Source organism: Wasmannia auropunctata, unplaced genomic scaffold (genome assembly GCF_000956235.1).
Source record: "Wasmannia auropunctata unplaced genomic scaffold, wasmannia.A_1.0 LD336116.1, whole genome shotgun sequence".
Lineage (NCBI taxonomy): Eukaryota > Metazoa > Arthropoda > Insecta > Hymenoptera > Formicidae > Wasmannia > Wasmannia auropunctata.
The window spans coordinates 1452703-1476395 of record NW_012026774.1 but is presented as its reverse complement, the minus strand read 5'-3'; the positions used below and the strand labels follow the sequence as shown (position 1 = coordinate 1476395).

Sequence of the window (23693 nt, the reverse complement as noted above, 5' to 3'; positions counted from 1 at the left end):
AAGATAAAACGATTGGTAAACTAAATTAGGCCAATAATTAACTTTTTACGACGTTGTGCAATTGTACATAATAATACATTAATTGCATATATATATAATATATAATATATATATATATATATATAATATAATATAATATATCAAATACGTAATTCAAATTATCCATGGTTGTTCAATGTCAGCGATATCTAACTTGTAGGAAGTAAGTAATTTAGTATAGGCAAATAAGCGATAAGTACAAGTTTATGCAAAATTTCTAAATAAACGGTTCAAGGCGATTCTTGATGTAATCATAGACATATGCTTATAAAGGATATTCTGATAAGTAATAAGAAGTAGAATCTCAAGTATGAATTTGCGGTGTGCAAACGTAATTGCTCTCTTCTCACGCAAAGGGTTACCCGTCAAGACGCGTGCGGCAACGTGCTTGCGCAATGTTCTCTACTTCCTATTGTTATGATACACCTTGTTATAACAAGATTTATTACAAACATACTCGCAAAAACTGCTCACTTCAACCCTGAATTATAAAAAGAAGAACGCGTTATTATGAGTAAATGGCTTCGCTTGACAAGTATTTGTTATGACCTATTAGGATGTTCCATGACCTACGCGAGAGATGCCGTTTATGCGCGCTTTCATTATCGGCGTCGCGCCGTAATTATCCATCGCGACATCATTTTGCACTAATCGACGGAGATTTACATCAATAGCCTGTGTCATCAGAAAATGAGTAAAGTTTCACTGCTTTGTAATGTGAGTAAAAGTGATTGTTAGTAACGCATGGACGCACGTGATAAATAATAATCGCATATAACGGTAATTTGAAAGTATTTTTGTAATTATCTGTGACAACTTTGTAGTTGCAAGTTAAACAACACATCATAGCTGTGAACGCATCATGTGTCGAGAAAACAAATATGAATAATTTAAATAAATGTTCCAAGATATCTATTTCATAATTATCCGTTCATCTGTTACTCAAGATTTTATTCGCGTTTCAATCTTATGTCACGTCTTACGATACATTATCTATATACCTACATCTCTAACACAAATGTTGTTTCTCATACTTTAAGTAATTAATTATCGATTTTATCAATATTGTTGGATAGAGAGCTTTCCGCGGAGGGGAAGTAAAAATATTTAAAAATTACCGCAAATGAGAAATCCGATAAGGGAGAAACCTTGCTGTTTAATTATCCGTACGTGCGCATGCTATTTTAACGGAGATTTTCTTTCGAGATACAGATACTTTGCGGCTAAAAGGCAAATACTTAAAATGTTAAGTATTATTCTTATCCGGAAAATATCTGTCCCTAAATGCAAAACTTTGCTTGGCTGCGCAGCGAAGATGCTAAATTACATTGTTACATTCGAAAGTTCGCCACACGTGGCTACATCTCTTGACGGTCATCCTCGAAGTATTCACGTTTCGGCGATCGGAATGAAATTTATCGATGCGGTTGATCCCTTCTTCAGGATCTCCCGCGCGGACCTGACAAGAAGGAGAGAACGAGAGGCACAGACGTGGACATAAGTGTAGCGTGGAGGTGGTGCCCAGGCCCCTCCTTCTAATAAAAGCCGCTCACTAAGCGTCGCTACACAGACAGTAACAGAAAACCCCGAGGAGAGCAGGAGCCGCCGAGAGCTCCTTCAGGGCCCCCGCACGAGATCTTTTTTTTTTATTAAAAAAAAAGTTTGATTTTCACGGCAAACCGTGTGACGGATAATAACCTGTGCGTGGTGAGTTTCACACAAATCTTCGCGTTTCTAACTCGAGTTCAAGCGCCTTTTTCCGAGCCGCTGTGTACTCATCCTCAGTGTCTCATGAAGAATTTACCGACGACCACGTGGCGCGGTGGTGATAAGTGGGAAACTTTTGAGTTTCGTGTGTTCTCGGAAACGAGTGCAGGCAGGCAGAACTCGTGAGGCATTCCTGTCAACTTAACAACATTAGATATATCCAAAATAAAAGATTTAATTATTAATAAGTGAAAAAATGGCAAATTTACTTGTTGTCATCCACGCGAAATCACTACGGAATATTTTGGCATAATATAATATTCATTTATATTTAATCGAAAGTGCTGTTGAATAGCGATTTTTCAGAGAAATCTCTTTCCATCTGGACGCACAATTTCCTTCATAATTACTTATCTGATGAAAACTCTTGAGTTCTTTTCCGTACAAATAATAGTTTATAGAAATACAAACATAATTTTAAAAATATTATTTACCAGATTAATGTTATAAAGAATAATTTAAAAAAAAAGAATAGAGAGAGTAAAGAAAGGCACGGAAAAAAAGTTAGCGGAGTGAAAATCTTGAAATGGACCGGAACAACAAGTTCTAAGTGAAAATTGAAACTGACGACAATCATTGCACGATTCGTCAACGCTTAAGGAATATCAATTTTTTCCTTCGTACAAGAAACCTCTCAAAAAAATTCTCTTCGTATTCAGTCTGATTGCAAAGTTGTTTATTCCACTTTTTTGCATAAGAAGAAATAAAAAACAAATGTTTTCATTGTCACTTTCATTACTGTAATCTTTATTTAACATTTTTTTATTGTATGAGCAATTGTCTTCTCGAAAAGTAACTTTACGTATGTACAAAAATTTCAGAGCATATTTATTTCTGAGAGAAAAAATAGGAAAACATTTTCAATTTATTCATTATTATATTATAATCATTGTAAATTGCAATGGAGACGCCAATTACAACTACATAGATAGACTGAAGATGCCAATTAAAATTAATTATCTACGTGGCCTCGAAAATAGAATATTGCAACAGCGTCCCCGAGCAGACGTGATGTGTGCTGAATCTATATCGTCTTAATGCCACTGTATCGCCATGATCCATCCTCAGCGTGTCAAATGCACGTGTGGTTATTTGCACACCCATTGGCATGTATTGGCGAATTTCAAAATTACGCGTACTAATCAACAATGTTGATCAGTAAAGGCAAACATCTCGTGATCCGTCATCTTGTATTCCGTTTAACAAAATTTATTTTAATAAAATTACTTTATTTTTTTGTGTGATTAAACAATCTAAGAATAATTAAATACGTTTACTTCCTTTTGTCAACTACGGCGCAACTCAGCGTACCTAAATTTACATCACGAAACGAGCAACAATTTTACCTCGATTGCAAGAAGTAAAATTTTCGCGAAGATCGAAAGAAGAAACCACGTGAATTAATAAACATAATCCTGATGCGGATGTAAAGCGCGGTAGATACGAGTGTGTTTTATTAAAATCGCGATTAATTAAGAAGCTCACGCGCGCGCGCACGCCTTATCTCGCTTTTCCTCCCGCGCCACCTCCGAAGACGCCAGCAACGTTCTCCACTTTCATTCCGTCGAAAGTGATAGTCGCGAACGGATCCATGTTCGAGAAAGGAGAGTCATTGCGCCTCTCCCTCTCACCTCTTCTCACCGTGCGCCTTCTCGTTTCCTCCGCCTTGTCATGATCCTTACGAACGATTTCCGCTTTATCTTGCGACTTGTCTTTACGTGCTACATGGAGGGGAGAGAGGGGAGAAGAGGGGAGAAGTAAGAGAGAGACGTACTAAATAATATCTTAGAAAATCATGAGAGAAGTAGAATTATGACCCGTGAAAAATCTTTCACTTTCATCACGCGCGCATTGTGCCCAGATATTATTTATCTTGACGTCGCACGTGCTTCTAAAATAATCGCTATAGAGAAGTTTATACGAGATGTATCTAATACAAAGGTCGTTCCCGAGAAACTCGCGTAGTCGCGAACGTACCGATGCAAAGATTCGCTAAGTAACATTGAATGTAAAAAATAGAACTGATCGCGTGAGAAATATACGACACCGTAATGCGTTAACGCGCCTAATTGCTCTACCGTAATCGTGAATACCTCATGTTAAAGTAAATACATTGTATTCGCAGAATCCCATCCGCACGAATCCAAGATGAGGTTTATCATTTTAACGCTGACGGCTGCGCTTTGCCTCGCATTAGTGAGCTCGCATCCGCTTCCGGAAGCAGACGGACTACGATCAGAGGTAAGCACATGAGCGGCGCATCTCCGCTGCCTTTCTCTTTTAACATCGCCATCTATTTTGCGGAGATTAATTCGCGGCATTAACGGCCACTTCTCCCATGCATTATCGCTTAATTATCTAACACCGAATGGCACGTGGCACGCAACTAACAGAAATCCGAGGCCGAATTTCAAGAGCACGAAATTTTTACTATCTATATTTTGCAATTAGCGGCACAAGCGCTGATTCGATTCCTACATAAAATCACGCCTGACGATTACGATGATTTTCACTACACCATTGGATGGCAATTTCAAACATTTTTCCATTAACCTTTTCCATTAATCTTCTCTTCTTCATTGGTCTTATCTTCAGTTCTTTCCCGTATCGATTAAGGAGAAAGTCTGATTTGCTGAAAATACGTCGTAGAGAATTTCTCTGCGTCGACACATAGAAATTACGTATGATAATTATTAACCCATTGCACGATATGAGTGATCATGAAGCGCGAGATGACCCCTTCTCGAGCGCGAAAGTTCAAGTTACATTCCGATTTGCGAGCGTTAAGTGCTCGATCTAATATCGAATTGACCGATTCGATGGCCGAAGATGACATTTTACTTTCGACGAATCTTTCACTCGAACAATGCAACGAGACTTAATAATAATATGGACAAAACGGTGGAAAAACAATCGCGAGATTTTATGACTATGTATCGTGCCTGCGGTTTACGGAACCGCAAATAAGAATTTGTTTATTTAACAGCATGGAAGTCGGAAATGCTGGCAAACGCGGAATTTACTTTACTGTCCTAAGTGTTCTAAGCAATAAATGCATTTTATCACAAAAACGCTATGCTCGCGGAGTAAATAAAATTTTCATAAAACGGTGCCTCTATATTGAAATCGTGATGTAATAATGAAAATCTTTTACGTTTAAAATATTGTACGTCACACCGGAAATTATTCTGTAATTCTCGATTCTTCGAAAACGTGATATTGCGCGCTGTTATACGATTGCCGTTACGTTGTTACATGACTTTGGGAATCGTAGCTGTTACCTGAAGAGCTCACCTTTCTTTCATAGCTACTTGAACTTAGCGTTTACCGTAATTTATTGATAATTATCATTTACGTTTACGTAACGCCGCTACATATAACTACTTTGAGACCGTGTGCAATACGGGCACGTGTGAGAGTATACAACGGAAGAGCGGTCGTCAGCCGGACGGTTGCGTGGCAATAAGTACAAAGGGAGTTATTCGTTTGGAAAAAAAATACTATGCGGCGTAATGCCCGGGTACGAACGCCGCCGCCGTCGTGAAGAGTTCAATGTTTCGATTATGTGGCCGTAAAGTGGACGGTGTAACCCTCAAAGTATACGGTCCGACGAAAAGCCGGGTCGTCCGACTGGCTCTCGTCCTCGCTCCGACACTTTCACTGGCCGCGAACACCAGCGGAGTTACCGCGCGGACACTTTCTTCGGTCGATAGGCGCACGATGGAAAGCTGGTGCGTACGCACAAGTGCAATTTAACAACACGGTGTGATATACGAAACATTGTGTACAAACAAATCACCGGCTGCGCGCCTCCGATCCGCATTTTCGCTCGGTCGAAGGAGATAATGGGACGTGTGGGAGATATCGTGGGTGATATTAGAAATAAATATAGATACAGACGTAAATTACGAAGCATGTAAATAATTCTATTCCAAGTTCGTGAAAGATCCATTAGGATTTGCAGGGACAAGCCGTGAGATATAGAAATATTTAATTGGAGACTAGATATAATAGTACTATACTATATTAAATAATATGGTTTATACTAAAACGATTTTCTAATTATATAAATAATTGAGAGGTAGGATAGTAAGACATTAAAAATTGTTATGTGAGAAGCATAAGTGTTATAGAAGATGACGTGTGTTATATGTGTCAACTTTCTTACTCTCTACTCCTATAAGATTATATTTTTAAGCGCACGAAAATAAATTTACAAGCGAAATTTCTTGCCCAAAGCTTGGGACGAACGAATACGACGGCGATCACACGAATGTGAAACGAGGTTTGAGGGAAAGTGTACCATAATACTCCGGTTGAGCAACATTTGGGTTTGGTGGCCCCGTCCATTGGCCAATCTAGCTCCATCAGTACGAAATTTAATGCAAAAATGATGTAAAATATGCATCACTGAATCACCTTGACGTGACACGTGGCTGTCCTCCGATGAAACATATACAACTTAATGTTGACCATTTCGTAATTTGAACTAAATTAACTTTTAGATAAACGAGAGGAATTTTGTAACTTTAATATAGTCACATTCGCGCAATCTTTGCCTTTTAAATGCTCGAGAATATACTTGTAAACGTAAGACATAATCAATTATGACGATCAACGTCCGGTGATGCATTTACATTTGCGCAATTTTGACTTTTTAAAGACATGCCCAAGAATATATTTATCGCGTGAGTTATAATCAACTTTGACGATTAACGTCGGCGATAATAGCCGCCATCAAAATACCGTAACGTATAATGCGAGGAATTTTAATCGTGATACATAAATTCGCGTTTACGAGGATTTGTTATTGTGTCTTCGTGAAGGAAACAATAAAATAGACCGACAAATCCGTTCAATAGCCAATGGCGCTAAGTTAATGATCCTTGCTTGGTTACCATCTAACACGAACAACGTTACACAACACAATTACCTTAACATTCTCAAACGCACTAAATTCCACGGCCTTTACCGTCCATTTTCAGCTCGAGCGGGAAAATTACGCATCGCAAGTACTTCCTTATTTGTTCACTATTCCGCGCAGATACATAGCGCTTCGTGATACTTTAACGCCACACACACACACACACAAAAATGCACACGTCATTTTAACAGAACAAAAAAAAGGCGAGAGGAACCTCCTCAGCAATTCCCTCTTCACCATCATCGTCAATCGAATTGTTGTTTAACGTTTCGCGAGACACATGTACTTCAGTGCTCCGCAGGTTGAAAGGTCCCAATTCATACATACGTAAAAGCTCTTGCGCAACTCTTGTAGAAGTCCACGACCGCTTACTTTGAGTAGATCATTTTCTCGTACAGCAAAGCACCGGCTTATTAATCCATAAACGTGTAGCCTCGAAGATTCGAGATCCCGTACCCGAACGCTTGATATCCTGCGATCATCAGCTGAGAATTGTGTATCGTCCGCTGTCATAAAGATTCCCAATTCGAAATTGCTGTCGTACGGCAGGGCCAACGAGAAAAAAAACTTTCTTTCAGGCCCTTGATCGGCTGGTGATGGCCGAAGCCGACAGCGAGGCCGCCCTGAGGAGCAAAAGGACGATCGGCATACTACGACAGCTCTTCCCCGATATTTCCCAGGTGAGCAGTCGTGATACATGAATGTCAGAGAAATCCTGCAGAAGGCCAGGACTAGACTGACACGCCGAGCGGGCGTTTTTCATAAGCGAGGCTGTACATAAATTATCATCGCAGATTATATACCTCGCTCATATATCAAGGAGCAATACGACGTCCTTGAGCGATTCGCAATCGGGCTGAAATGCACTAATTGTAAAAAAACTTTTGACATTAGTTCCGCCGAACTGGGAACTTTGCTTTCGTCGATTTTTCGTAGATCTGTACCGTAAAAAAAAAAAAAAAAAAGAAGCAGTATTCGCTGAACACTTCACAGCCTTACATTCTTACCGAGAAAGTAACGCATACGATTTGAGAGGCAGCCAACGCATTAGCCAACTTACCCTTTGCTCATTCACTCGTACGCTCACGTACAGATCGATTTGTCTCGATCTCATTCTCCGACGGTCGATCTCATTCACTTATTCCGCATGAAGAGAGCGGAAAATGATTCGTTATGTTCGCGCTAGTAAAAAAGAATAATTGCGCTCCCGTCGATCCTTCCTGTTAACTATATATATATGTGAGATTTCTCGAGTTCTTCATTTTTTTTCTGAATCTTCGCTCTTGATCTCCAGTGCCACTTATACAATGAGAATTTTCAGGAGATCTCCAAGAATTATGTTAGGGGAAGTTTCATTACGGTGTCTAAACAAAAAACTGCGCAGTGCGAGGTAATCGTTCGACGGAGCAAGAGAGGCTCCCACCTATAAAAACTAAACATTCTCGGGAAAGTTTCTTTCTTGCGTGTGAAATTCCTTCTTGGCCGTGCTGCCTATTGAATTGTTCACGAATAACTTCCTAATTTGACTAATAATACGCTGTGCGAATTTTTTATCTCGTTAGCAAACGGTTTCCACAGCGTTGGCCAGCGCGGCTTCTTTTGCATGCGGTTGCATGTGCGTGCGCGTGCACGACAATGGCGATTGATTTATTGTTAGTAACGAACCTTAGCGGAATAGCCTGTGAGTTAGTTGTCCCGCGTTGTGCCGCGAAGTTGCGGTTCGCGCGAACCGGAAAATCGTTCGTGGAGGAATGTCGAAATTTCTCCGACGTAGCGTCCCCGAGTGATTGGACGTAACGCATGACAATTGGCGACGGTCGCACGAAGTGACATCGTAGGTTCTCTCGGGGTTACGGAATAACTGCATTTTTTTTACCGGGAATTACGTTTAATTCTGTCTTTGTATTTAAATTAGGATCGTAAAAATCTCATCTCTCTGGGGAATATCTGCTTTGACATCGAATATTACGTAAGAGCGGTGAACCTGATTTCTTATGACTTGTAGCGTCGTTGAAAGGAAGGCCGGTAACAATGCAATAAGAAACAATAAGTCAATCATACTTAATCGCAGCATCGATCAATCGTACGAATATTCATTCTGTTAGACGAACGATTGATCGGCTATTCGAAAAGATCCTCGTGCAAGCCGAAAGCGACGTAGTCCGCATCATTCATAGATGAAAAAGTGTCAACGATCATTGGCCACTGGGTCGATCGATATCATACCATCCATTGATCACGGCTGCGAAGTACGGCGATGTCTTGAAGCCCGAGTAAAAAAAAAAGAGAGAAGGATCGAGCAATCGCCATCCTGCAAGGCTCTCCAGCTCCTATTGTTTTCTAGAGAATCGAAGCAAAGGTCAACTCTATTATCGCGGAAGTCATTCGCGTCCTTGGCCCGGTCATCCTCCGCAATGTTCTCGGTGGCGGCGGTGCGGGCGGCGCCGGCGCGGGCGGTGGCAATACCGCGAACGGCGTCGAGAGGGACAACGACGGTACAAGCGTAATAGGCAAGTCGCCCTTCGATGATGATGAGGATAATGAGTCAAACACCTCGAACGGTTCCAAGGTGTCGATCTCGCTGCCGACATTTCCGCCCGATGAGGAGGAAGAGTCCAGCAGCTCTTCATCTACCACGTCATCCTCGATAACGACGGTAGAGAGCAGAGGCAATATTATTGCCACGACGACTACAGCAACACCAACAACAACAACAATACCGTCAGTGTCAGAAAACGAGGTCACCACTACGCAGTGACTGTTTGATCAGCAGCTCGGTAAAACTTTCGAGGTCATGACCTTGAGGAATCCTCACGAGGAATGCAGAATGCCTTGCGGAATGCCTTACCGCGCATTCAGGACTGCCGCGGCACCGCGCGTTGTCTACTTTGTGTGCTAATTACTCACTGGGTTACTCGAGAAAACGAGAAGCGAATCGATCGGCCAATTCGATCGACCACTCAGATCTCGAAGGATCTAATTGACCGCTAAGTTTTACCGGGCAACCAGGACTGCCGCGGTTGCGCACGTTTACGTTACATTGCTAACTGTTTTTTTTTTTCGTCCTCGTGTCTGCTATTTATCAACCTATTAATCGATTAATAATGTCGTATCGGCAACTTATGTCGCCACGATCCATTATTGCGATCTTACTCCACCAGAATCATAGAATCCATCAGAAAATTTTCTTCTACTGGTTCTGGGTCCTTTTCATCTTGTTATTTCGATTATCTATTTGTGTTTCTCGTCTGCAATTCATGCTATACATATGTGTGTGTTTTTATATATTCTGCATATATTTGCAGAATCATTCAAAAACTGTACTGAGACTCCTATTCTGTAACTCTTCTGACATGACAATTCGAGTATTGTTATATTGTCGTTGCGCAATTTTTATATACATATAATACCTGCGTAATGACAATATAACAATACCGACACTGTTGTGAAGAATTACAAAATAGGTGGCATATCTATCCAAAACTCTTATTTCTTCGTCATCTAACTCTGACGTAAGTTCAAGATCAGACTTCAATTTTTACATCGTCTCGCATATTTCTTCTCCTATGACTCATTTCAACTGCCAGATTTTTTTATCATGGCCTTCAGCTAGGTTTTGAAGTTTATTTCGAAACAATTTTTCACCAAACCGCCTTCTTCGTCCTTTCACTCAGTCATCTCTATTTTCAGTATACAGTAATTTTTCAGTCATGAGTTGTTGTAGAATAAATCAGTCTAGCGTGCCTGTAACAATTTTGAAAAATACCTCTTGCTTACTAGTAAATTTCTCACATAAAATTTACAGGATATTATTACAGAGATATAAGTTTTAAATGATAATCGGCAAATTATTCGTAATCAATGATCCAATACTTTTTGTTCGATGAATCATTAACGATTACGTGACACGCTCGAGAGATAGTACCTATAATCTAACATAAATAACAAGATATTTGTTGAGAATATTCTGTGTATAACTTGTTATTAATGCTGTTTATGTCTTGACGCATGTTATTTCGTAACATATCTGTGTTATTTATTCGTAATATTCGCATGTTATTTGTTTTGACATTGCTACGTAAAATTATAATCTATGTGACTAAAATATTTCAAAGTGTTAAATTAATATATTAATCACACTTGCTTTAGCTCTATACCTAGTGCACGGAAAAACTCGATTGAAAAATAATTTATGCAACGGAAGTAATATATATTATGAATAATTTATAGAAAATGTTGCTGGAATATTACGTTGGCCTAACTATACTTTGTAGACCCTGAAATTATGCAGGCGACCTAGTTGCTTTACGATCGCGACTTTTTGTGCACTTCTTTTTATCGAGGGAATCAACACAATGATTGGTTGATTAATAATCCAATAAGTCATTAACATTTTGTGTCAACAATATATTTATATGCCACGAGTGCTTGCGCTACGAGAAACGCACGTATAATACGATAAAACGATTAACGAATAAAGATTACTCTTTATTCGTTCCGGCAAGAAGTTCGCAAGGTATCGCCTGATTTATCATCTGATCCTTGTCAGCCATGGGAAATGTTTTTTTTTTTTTACAGGACGTGAACCCGGAATCAGAGAATCGAGTGAACGAAATCGGATCGGAATCACAGAACAACGAGGTGCGGGTGCAATTTGCGGACGAAGTGCCGAGCGACAGTTCGCCGCAGGAGTTGACGCCATTGGATGAGACCGAGGACGAGGACGAAAACAGAAACAAGAGATTCCTCTTCGGCTTCGGCGGCGGTTCCGGCGGGGGCGCCGGATCGGGCAACTTCCTCTTCGACATTATCAGGGTGAGTCGCGGTGTCGGTCCTAGGTATATTTCATCTTTTGGTAGCGCCGCGTGAAAAATGGAGAATCGAAATCCTGCACCCGAGAAAAAGACGAGCGAGAGAATGGGGAAGTTGAAGCGCCGTATAATGGCGCGCCGCGATCAATCTCTTGAATACACTTGATATACCAGTAACAGGCGAGTAACCGCAAGGTCTGCACCTAGCTGCAGACGGCAGTGAAAGTGCGCAACCGAATTGCCTTTAGCCACCGCCGCGTCGCCGCGCCGCCGCCGCTGCACCATCTGGTTACTATTCCAAGGTTCCTGACCTAGGCACGATCGGGCCTCGCGATAGAATTATCTTAGTCAAGATTCTCGCCAACCGGAGTCGGTGTCCTTGATTAAAGTCCACGCGATGAAATCCACGATTTCATACATGCGCGGCGATTCTAGAAGAAATACCGCGGATTAGTTAAACCGGGAATTAATAATAATAGAAGACAGATCGGATAAATCCTACCTTACTGTAATTACAAATACCATTTGCGGTCAAATCAATTTTAATTTTTGTTACAAAGAAATAGTTATACTCCTAGATTGATGATTTTTGCTCTTTTATCGATCCTTTTTAATTTCAATGTTTTATTTTTTTAATGTCAATTTTTTTTCTTTAAAAATTTGAAATTAGTAATAAAAAAATTCAATAATTAGACATTCAATAACTAGAGTATGTGCAATTATTAACGTTAAGAAAGTACACGTTATTGGTTAAGAATTAAGGAAAGTGTGCGAGATGTCACGTATTACCGCTAGAAGGCGTGTGTAAGTATAACAGAATTTCCGAGAGTGCTCTGTGATCAAAAGAATATGATATATAGACGATTTGTAAAAGTGTAATAAGAGGTGCCGTAGGGTGGAGAATTGAAATTATGAACCTAACCGTTCGAGGCCTACTGGTTGCTCTCGCTGGTAGGATTATCCTCGTCAGAGAGTTTGTTTACTGCGGCATCTTTAATTTTTTTGCTTTAAAATTCGTTACTCGTCAAAGAGATATTTTTTGCTGAGACGAGTATTGCTTCTAGTGTTACTGGCGGAAATCACGTAACATAATGCACATGTCTCCGTTGCAATATTAGTAATATATTATTTTAACAATTACACTGTAATAAAATTTCAGTCTTAATTCAATTTTTTTATTTAAAAAAATTTGTTAATAAAGTATTAATGTATGTATTGATAAATTTAAATCTACCGTACGCGCGACGTGTTACGAAATGATTTTTTTTTATCGTATGTATGCCTTTTCCAAGGTAAATTGCTCGTGTGCGTGTTGAATTGTCGCGTGTCACGTGGAAGCGCGTGAACAATAACGGTGTCGCGCACCAACGATACTTGGCGACCGGTTCTTTTTTCTTTTGCGCGCAACGTCTATATCGGCGAAACGGGTTTTTCGCCGACGGGACAGATGCAATCACGCGAAAATCGAGTCACCGTTTCCAATGGCCGTTCTGTCACCGTTATCCACTTTCCTAGCAAAAAGACATTATTACGAGCGGCTCGAAGCGATTCCAGACCGGTCGGTCGATCGGCCGGTCGGCGCGCTGCGCGACCCTTCACCGTTCGCGGATTGAGAAAACGAGAAACTCGCTACGTGACCGGTACGTCCATTTGTTTCTTGCTGAAGGTATTCACCTGTTAATAAGCGACGAATTATGACAGAGACTCGACAGAGGCACCTTGCCCTCGTATTGCAACGAATGACACTTTACACGATTTCACTTGAGATTCATCACGACGGAAGATTTTTAACGGTTGTGAAATAAAATTGATCCTTATCACGTAACGGAGGCATTTAATTGATTAAGAAATTAGCCGGCAAGATTTTTTTAAAAATAATTATGAATAGAATATTTACCGCGTAACGGAGAGATTTAATTATGGCATTAAGAAATTAGTCGGAAATGACATCATCGGCGCGGCGTAATAAGAGGTGGACTCTTTAAAGACGTCTGGTAGTAATTTTTCCATTGACATTTTAGACTGCGACATCGCAGCAGTCGGTCAACAGCGGGCAGCTTTCAACTATTTAACAAGCGTGCATATTTATGTGGGCAAAGTTCATATGAAGATATTGTACGCAATACCGTTAACGACATCGATGTGCTCTCGTCGATATCGAACCGGCTTTCATTCACCTTTGCGAACTTTGCCTTTGCGGAGACGTGCAATCGTTAAGCAATTAATTCCTCTCCATTTTTCACGACGGCGAGATGCGACCCGACTGCGTGGAAAAAAAATCACCGGCGAGCGAGAGCGACCACTCCTCACCCCTAGGCTCCTCCCGAGAGGAGCCCTACTTCGCCGCAATCATACGGGACATTTTAACAAACCACTTTCCAGCCATCATTGCAGGACATTCCAGGAGTTCGCGCGGAGTTCCGCCGAGAGAGATAGCGATCTCTCGCGCGATCTATCACGCGAGCGGAGATCCCGCGGGGAAAAATGAGCGAGAGAGAGAGAGAGAGAGAGAAAGAGTGAGAGAAACGCGATTCTTCTCCAACAAGGGGCAAGGGGCAAAGAGCGGACAAGTAAACAAAACTCTTCTCGTCTCTGTTCTCGTTTAGCAAGCGGCCGACGGGGCGGCAAGAGCGGCGGGCACGGTGTACCGTGTCGTGGCCGGTACACAGAGCCTCGGGCTCGGGCTGAGCGCCACGCGCGACGTGGGCCCGGCCGCCCCAGCTGCCGCCAACTCCGCTGGCACCCCGACATCCGGCGCACCCTCGACCGCCGCCCCAGGAGCCGGCATTCTACCACCGGTACGCCAAATCCTTCCGACACGCCTAAGTGTCCGCCGACAGAGAGTACGGCGACTGCGCTTCTACGACCGGGCCCGATAAGATACCGAATGGCTCGCATATGGCATTTTCTTCTTTTAGAGGATATCGTTCGGCGCGACTTTGATGACAGAGCGCGTCGAACGACTGTTATCCGCTCTGAAAGTGCGAGGAAAACGATCGTCAGCGTCATGTAGACACACTATGCGTTTATCGCTTCGCGCTAAGAGGACGTGACGCCTTAGCGTGCCGTGAACGCAGATGAGCGTTTTCTTCTTGTTTGTCAATGTGAGACAGACGACGATTGATGCTGCACGTATATAGCACCAATCGATTTTATCGGGTTCGCTCATTAACTCTCTTTCTTCCTCTTTCTATATCTGTCTCATTTTACTAACATATATATATATATACATACATATATGCACTGTACATGATTTCTCTTTCTTCTCCTTCTATCTCACTCTTTACTTTTTATACCTTTTATACCTTCTTTCATTTCATAATCATCTTCAGCACGTCCTTGTGTGAAAAATCAATATTCATCTTCAGTGTTATTATTGATACTCAAAAATACGTCTTTAAAATCCATCATATATTACATCGTAATTTTCTTAAAATATTTATTATATTAGATTTATTATATTGATTACCTTTATTATATTTCCGTTTATATTGGGAAACAGTTTCTATAATCGAATGGCTCGGATAATAGAGATTTACTTATTATTAGTTTCGATAATAGCAGCTGACGCAGTGACTTATTAGTTCCGATATAAGAGCTGACGTTTAAAAAATTGAAATCGAACACGTTGAAGTCTTATTATCCAAATGGTTCAGTTAATAAGAACTCAGCTATGATTTCGTACATATACAATTAAGTATAAACTTGCTTGTGTAAATGGAATTAAACGGAGTTCTACCGTATGGAGTTCTACGCGTTCATTTTTGTAACGTAATCACATAATCGCGCGCTACATGCAAAAGCAATACAAACTGCACTTCTTACGTTATAACCTGCAATTGCGTGTTGTCTTAATTGTTCCATTATCTTCAATCGACTATTTCCTTCGCGTAACTCACCTCCAATCTCGTTCGCATTGTATCGCACTTTATCCTTTATCTGCATGCCGCACTTTTTCACACATAACTACGCATCACTCTCTCGACTTTTGGTTCGTATGACGTTCCTCTAAATCTTACTTTCTACCACAATGACTTAATCCCTCACGACGACTTATTCTGAACAGGTTACCGACACTCTTCCTGTTCTGACATCTTTCTCTTCTTCCTCTCACACACCGCGTTTCTCCTTCCTTTATACAAAGCATCTACCGATCTTGCCTCTGTCTTGCTGCGCATGAATTGCATATCAAGATCTCTAATATATACACATATATATATATACCTGTTTTATATGCGTACGTGTATATGTTTGAAAGTAAAATGCAACACAGCAAATTCTCTAATCTGCCGTTCCCTCTGTTGTAACTATAAAACTGTTTTCTTCATACGCTACAACTTCTTTTGTATTCACATGCACTTTTTTTTACATGTTTAATGTTGCAACGAGGTCTTGCCATGTAATCTGTACAAATTGCGCATCCTTAACTCCAAACTAGATGTTACTTTATAAATTCCTACTCAGACATAGAGTTGAAGTACAACTAGTTGACTAAAACGAGTAATACATTTACATAATATTCGGCTTGCATTAAAAATAATAGAGTCACCACTTCTTAAAATACACGAATAGCACATTAACGTATTTTAGACATCTCTCTTTAATCCTTTGCGTTATCTTAATTTCATTGTTTTTTTAAATTGCGTTTAGCAACGTTTAAAAAATCTAGCAATTAAGAACATGATAATTTGTAAAATTCTTCATTGGCCAGTTCAATTTGTTTTCTTCAACTCTAGAATATTTACCGGATATAATTTTGCCTATCTCGTTCCAAATCCCATCTTGTTCTTGTTCCACCCGGCCAACGGTCCCGACGCAACGCTGACAACCACCGACTAAACTTAAGAGACTTTTTTTTTATGTGGCGTACTGACCGGCTGATGGACAGGCCGATTCATTCGGGATCTGGCGGCCGCCATTGATCAGTGCCGATTCTCTCGTTGTTGTGATCTTCGTACTCGTCCACTGCACCGTATATACCTAGCGGCCCGTAGTTTGTATCTTGTTCCATCGTATTTTAGACGCACCCGGAGTAAACGCACCCTTTTTATTTCGTCGCGGCAGATGAACCGGTTGAAAGAGATAACGATAATATCAGAGACCGCTCGGATGAAAAGCGAAATCCAACGATCGTTAGATCGACAAGCAGAAATTTTCCGTCGCGACCGAACCGGTTTGTCTGCCTGGCGGAGGTCTCGTAGATATTGTAAATTGAATAATCTACGACCTGTACAAACTCGACGCGCTCGTAACTGGAAAATTCGTCTGAACGTCAAATTTTGATATCATTCTCATTACTATTCTCGTACTGCGAATTATTTAGATACGAAGCGTATTATTGAGAGTTGGTCGTGGCGTATGGTTTATTTATCCCGTTGTCACCATTGAGCACTTGGCGATTTTCACCTTTTCATGGTGCACGCGCAGGGTGTCCATATAGAAATCCTTAGCCGGATGTCGATCCACGATTGACTCACCGTGAGGATCGCCCTCTCCGCTCGAGAGTATAGCCTCGAATAATTCCCAAGTTGGGTGAGGAAAAAAAAGAGGACGTATGGACACCCTGCAGATAAACCTCGTGCATTACGAGCCGAAGGAGCGCACGTAAGGATCGTAGCAGCAAGATCGATGGATCGTATGTCGTAGCCGCAAGTAGGAATAAGGATGTGAGAGCACCGTAGTGTCGGGAGCGCTGGAGTTGGACGTGGAGCTGCAATACACACCGCAATTTTATATTACTCCCCAACAAACAAACAAACAAACAAAGTATTGTAATTAATTCCTGTATGTATTTTGTACTTACTCGCTTCCGCCGCGCGAGGTCCCGGAATTCCGTCCGGGAGCGCGAACGGCGCGGGGGCTTACCTCTGCCTGCCCGCCGACTAACGCCGACGGATCTCTGTAATCTTTCCAGCTGGTGGCCGGAAGCGGAAGTAATCAGCTGGGCGGCTCCTCGGGCACCGCCGAGCACGGAAAGTCGGACGAAACGCAGGAAGCCGTACCCGGTCCAGTCACCAGGTTCTTCGTCATCGCCAATCGAGGACTCTCGAATCTCGTCCAGGATCTCATACTCGTGAGTACAGATAGACTTTCACCGATCACTAACCTTTCGGTTTCAAACGCAAAATCTACCTCCGCAATCCGAATCTTACTTTACTAAACGCGCGCACGTGTTATTGTTTCGATTAATATTATTAAAATTTTTCCTATCACGTAAAGACATAACTATTAAGGTACTTTTTATAAGTGTAGGACGTTCCGTCTCAAGTAAATAAATTAACTGAAGATTAGAATAACGTAATCATATAACCGTGGAGATAATTATTTAGAATTTTCATAAATTGCGCTCATTCTCGAGGAGAATGTATCACCGGCAATCGATTCCTACGCGTAATGGGAGGGATAATTGGTAAACGACAATCAAGCACCGTCACAGCTTGCAGCTAGTGCTAACAATATGATCATACGCGACTACTTAATAACATATATTGAAAAACGTCTGCGTCAATCCGCTGTATACTACAAACAGACAACACAGCGAGAGAGAGCTCATTATTCTTCATACCGGACGTCGATTATATATTTCAAGATTTTAATGATTTTAATGACTGAGATCACGCGAAAGTAAACCTGTGACGAAATATCAAACAACTACGTCGAAGAGCGATTGATTAATAGACGCCAAATTGAATAATCTTATTAGACAATTGTGTCAGAAATAAATCTAACGGTATATAGTTTATTTAGAAACTGCGAGAGTTCAATTCCGGTGTGTATGGGTACGCAACCGCGCAAACGATTGCGTCGTCTCTGACGCATATGAGTTGTTCATATCTCTATTTCATTATCTACGAGAAAACTGCGAGCGCGATTTCAACATCGTTGGAACGAGGAAAAGGATTAGGGAAACTTTTCTTTCTTTATATACTAGGAATCACGGCGTGTTCACCGGTTCGCCGCGTGAAAAATTCGCGAAGTCCCGCGCTACAAATCCAATACAGGATTCAAATAAGCGCGAATACGAAAAACTTTATACTGCACGTGACGTAATTCCGATTGCGATCCTACAATAAGTAATCCTATTGTCGTTGCAAGCGGCTGCGTTTGTCGACACGCGATAATCGCTGCTCGCAAGCGGATTCGTTTCTTCAACGGCTTGGCGAAGTGAAATTCGCGTCGTGATTTCTTATATAAAATTACGAAATTAATTAAGACGGAACGCGCGACAAACGAACGACGCAAAGCGCGAAACGAAAGCGTTTCGAGTCTTTAAAAATAAATAAATAAATATCAATATCGCAACTCGATCGGATAATCGGTTAGTGAAAGATGTACAAAATGTTCAACGCTCTGTAACAAATTGCGTTAAAAATCCATTTGGAATTAATACGAAAGATCGTGGATGAAAAATGAGACACGGTGTCAAATAAATTAGACTTGAAATGCACCGTATACGCGAGATTATAGGTAAACGCGCGTTGGAGAATTTCATAAAGTCTTTTTTAAATCTGAAGAATTAAGGAGACATTAGTCTGTCATAATATTTACAGCTCGGAACAAGCTTATGGCATAATACTTTATTAAGGTCGAGTGTTGCAGCGTTAAGGCCGCGTTGCCTCGGCCTGCGATCGTTTGATTAGAGCCGTTCGTAGAGCGGCGGTCGGGGAGATTAGAGACTTCACGGTGGTCAGTCACGTGTTCGGCAGTCCGAAAGTCGAACGAACGTACTTATAGCGCCGCGACGCGTCGCGTCGCGTCGTTTCAGATATAAACCGGGCCATTACGCAAGCACACCGCCGTCCGTCGGGATCGATGGAAAGTAAAAATGTAAGCGACTTTCTCTATGAAATAGCGCGTCCATTTGCCAGCTGCAACTTATGCAAGAGCCGATCCCGGCACGCAAGATCGCCGGAGGCGACAACTGGCCGCGGCTACTGCCGTCGAAATCGCACGCTTCGCGTTACGCTACGCTTTGTGTATGGACGACTGCCCTACATTTAATTTATCACAAAAGGATCTCTCGTGCCAGCCGAGCGCGGATCAGGGAGCTGCGAAAGTGCTGCGCGAGTCCTTCCCTTTGTCTTTCCGCATTTTTCGCATATCAACACGCTTCACTAGAAATTGCAATTTCGAAAACGATGAATATTCATTCATATGCATTGGATTAGGGAATTTAATGCATGGATTTTGAAAGTTGTCTGATTTCAGTAATATGGAAAGTTCATTTCACAGTCTAATTTACATCTCTCGTAAATTGCGGAAAGATGCGGAACGGCTGAATCAATTTCTATAGCGTGGCAAACATCATATATATGCAGGAAGATGATGAGAAAGAATTGACATTTATCACTCGCGTTATATTTCATACGTTGTCAAGCGGGATTGGCGCTTTCACTTTGTGATTTAATCAATTTTAAGCTCATAGAACATCAAATCAGTGCGGCAGTAGTTGATTGAGCATTGTCCAGCTAAAAAATTATGAAGATTATCATCTCGCACTGTTCAAAGGTGCTCAAACCGAACGGTGTGGTAGACTCCTAAACGATATTGCAATAGGATAGAATCTCGTATTAGAATAGGATCTGTTTCGTTACAATAACTGACTTCTTAATCTTCGATCTAAATTGCACTGCAATCAAAGAATCGCGTGTTTCGCAATATATAATCGATCGATAATATGCTATTAATTGGTAGAATATTAATGGCAGCCCGAAAACCATCACTCAAGCACCATTAAAATACAAAAACCGGAACTGAACTTATTGTTAGACCTTACGCGATCACGCAAGGATTCTTTTATTCATTCCGCGGTACGATTCACTATGATTTTTTAAACCAATGATTTTTACGCTCGTAACACTCGGAATTGCCGCGCGAACCGTGGAAAATGATTCACCTTAGATCGTCTGATCGACGTAACCGTGACGTTTATTCTTGCTCGGCCATTTGTTACTTCCGTACAACGACTTGAGGATTTTGTAATCAGTTAATAGCAGATAATCATAGCTATTATCGGAGATAATAATAATTCATGTACATAAAGAATGAACGATAAATTTATAAGTTTATTAATAAAAAAAGATGTAATAAAATTATTGATACGAAATTGGTAATTGTTTTTTACATTAGTATTTATGAAAAAACGATTATAAATATTAAAAAGAGAAAGAAGATCACATTAATATTAATTTAACTCACTATTCTTCTTATATCATCACGAGTCCATGACGTTTGCAAAAGTGAAAGAAAAAATTCACGGAAGATCTTAATGTAATCTAAACTGACACATTATTAATATTATTAACATAATAAAAAAACTTTCCATTTGGATTAATCTGAAGACACCGAATTAAATAAGTCTAATTGTTATTATAAATATTCTCAACAAAATACCGATCACATTAAGCAATAAATGCAAATTAGCCTCGCTTTTTCCTTTAAAGCTGAATAATGAAGCATGTATGTAGGAGAAAAAAAGATAAAATGATATATTTAGATATAAGTTTGTAAAGATAAAGGAAATCCAAATCGATCGACGTCCGACAGTAAGATATGGCATGCAATTAAAAGAACATAAAAAAGAATAATGTATTAATTAATGACAGCGGCGCGAGTGCGTAAACGTAAATAATCTTGCGAAAACTCTGAATAGCGGAAACACCGGTTTTGCGTGTATTACAGTCACCGGCTCAAATTACCGCTTAGATTATATACAACTGTATTATGTCTGCAAAGAAATCGTATAGCGTAATGTAAATTAGGATTTCGCGGTAATCGAACGACTGTGCAACGACAGGAAGCCGTTCGAGCAAAGAGCGCAAAGAGAATGGAAAAAGATCCTGATTTTTGTGTGCCGGCCGCCGCATTTTTTTTTTTTTTTGGCACCATGTCTCGCGTCGGTCATAATCGTTTTATTATGCCGCGATTTGCGGCATTAAATTCTCTTGTGCGAGGCATTTTGCCTCGCGAGGATCGTCGCGGCTGCGCCGGTTCGAAAGCGTTCACGCTTCGTGCGCCGCGCGGAATTCCTCGATCCGCTAAACTCTGCTGCGCGTCGCGATTTTGCGCGATTAAACGAAGACGCGAGCACAACAGGAAGGAATTTTACATTGTCCGCGAAACACGCAACGTAGCGCTCGTGTTTTTTCCCCTTCATCTCCTTCTCTAACTGGTTCTCCGAAATTTTCCCCATAAATTTAGCTCTCGTGTTAAGTAAAATAATTTAAGAAAATTGAAAAGATTGCGATGTGTGAAAAAAAATATTATTATTTGAGGGTTGTTTAAGTAGTGCCTTGCTCTAGAAATTCGTATCGGATATAATTCGTAATAGTCGATAGAAGTAGATCGTCAGATCGGATCGTACCTATACACAATTATCCAAATATCTGATTGTCCAATTGAAGATCAATTCGCTCTAATTTGCAGCGTCTGGCGGCCACGAGCGAGCGCTTCGTCAACTTCAAGGCGCGACTCATCACCTCCATCATCTAAGGTCATCTCATTCTGAGAACTGGGATGAGGAAGCAGAAGAGGGGCCCCGCCGGCGTTGGTATCGCCATGTGGAGGCACCACCGCCGAGCCGCCTTTGCCAGTAGGAGCACGGGTACGACGTTGGCAACAGAACCAATCTCACGGTGTTGCCCCCTTGTCCCTGAGATCCTGAACTCAATTCCTTCGTCGATGGCCGTCGAGCTTTTCGCGAAAACACAAGACACTTCGCCGCCAAACGCATTCCCCGCCCCAAAGCGACCTCGACTCGGTTCCGTTCGACTTCGTTCACTCCACTGTCTAATTCCTTTTAATTTGTTTTTATTCCACTTAAATTCTCACTCTAGCTCTGTCGCCCTTTTTTCTTTCTCCCCTTCTACTTCTCTCCCTACACTTCTCTGATTTCCGTCTTTCAGTCAACTATAGAATAACAATAATGAATAACGAATAATAAAGAAATTTCCGTAAGCGATCGTCGTTTTAGGACGATCGAAATTTTAAACGTTACGGCGTGGCTCGTGCCGCCATGGTACGATGGAAGCACATCGAGAGAGACGAGTGAAACTGTAAAATCGTTTTGAATTTGTGATACGACACGCTCTCCGTTGACAGTTTCGAACGAAATGATTCATGCACCAACGATCACGGGTCGAAAATTTCTCCGCGTAGCTCTCTCGTGTAGCAGAGAGTCATCCCTCGGCTAAAAAATATTTCAATTCGTACTTAAAGTAAGAATAAATAATCTATTTTTTTTTTATTTAAAAGGTATATGATACGGAAGGCTTATGGTTTTTTTTTAATAGGGGTAAGACGCGTGCTGTTAAAAGGATCGAAGAACAAAGTCAAATAATTTTTTTTCCTTCGATTGTTTACGCGCGAACGAAACGTTTCTCGATTAATCAGCGTCGAGCACGAGACAAACAAAATACTTGTACATAGCCCATCCCAGAATAGTGCCAGGCATTTACTGTTTCTACCCATTTGTGTTTCTACCACTGCTTTCTTATCCAATTATATCTCCCGTACCTACATTTCTCTTCTCCTTGAAAATTGCGGTGACGTAAAACTTGTGAAATTTAGACACAATCTAAATACGCTAAACACTGTTAATTAAAGATAGAGTGAAACCAAAATCACTTTCTTATGTATGTAACTTCAATTGATTGACGGTTCGTGGAAGCCTGTCACCGCAGTGAACTATCGGAGACAAAGATTTTCCCTTCTTGGATTTTCACCGAACGGGAAAATCCAATAAGCGATACAATTTAACAAAATGTAATGTCGTCAGCAACAACTGTTGGAGACAACGCGGCGTTTCTCGTCCTTGTACCGAGCGTATTATTTCTCTATGTAAAGCGTCCCTGTTGTTTTTTGTAGTGCAAATAAATATTATTATAATAAGAACCTAGTTGTATATACCTACGTCTATACCTAAATCAAAGCACACACAAGCCAAAGATATTAGGCACCTATATTTTTTCATTTACCTTCTATCTGTATTTTTTTCCAATTGGTTATCAGTATTATACATAAGTTTAAAGGATTCATTCAAACAAAGGATAAATTCACCATAAACGCCATAAATAAATTTTCGAGCTACAACGTTAAATGATGATTGCAAGGTTCCCAATATTTTTGGCCAAGGCTGTATGTATGTACGCAGT

General features: G+C 40.9%; 1 protein-coding gene across 1 annotated transcript; it reads left to right on the top strand.

The window, feature by feature from the left end:
• Positions 1-1611: 1611 nt before the first annotated feature.
• On the top strand, positions 1612-23433 carry LOC105457535. The gene is made up of 7 exons (XM_011702291.1): positions 1612-1746; positions 3932-4047; positions 7309-7410; positions 11309-11545; positions 14148-14339; positions 17456-17614; positions 21967-23433. Exons 2-7 carry the CDS (start codon positions 3955-3957, stop codon positions 22030-22032), a joined length of 849 nt encoding a protein of 282 aa, XP_011700593.1. The 5' UTR covers positions 1612-1746; positions 3932-3954; the 3' UTR covers positions 22033-23433.
• Positions 23434-23693: the final 260 nt, after the last annotated feature.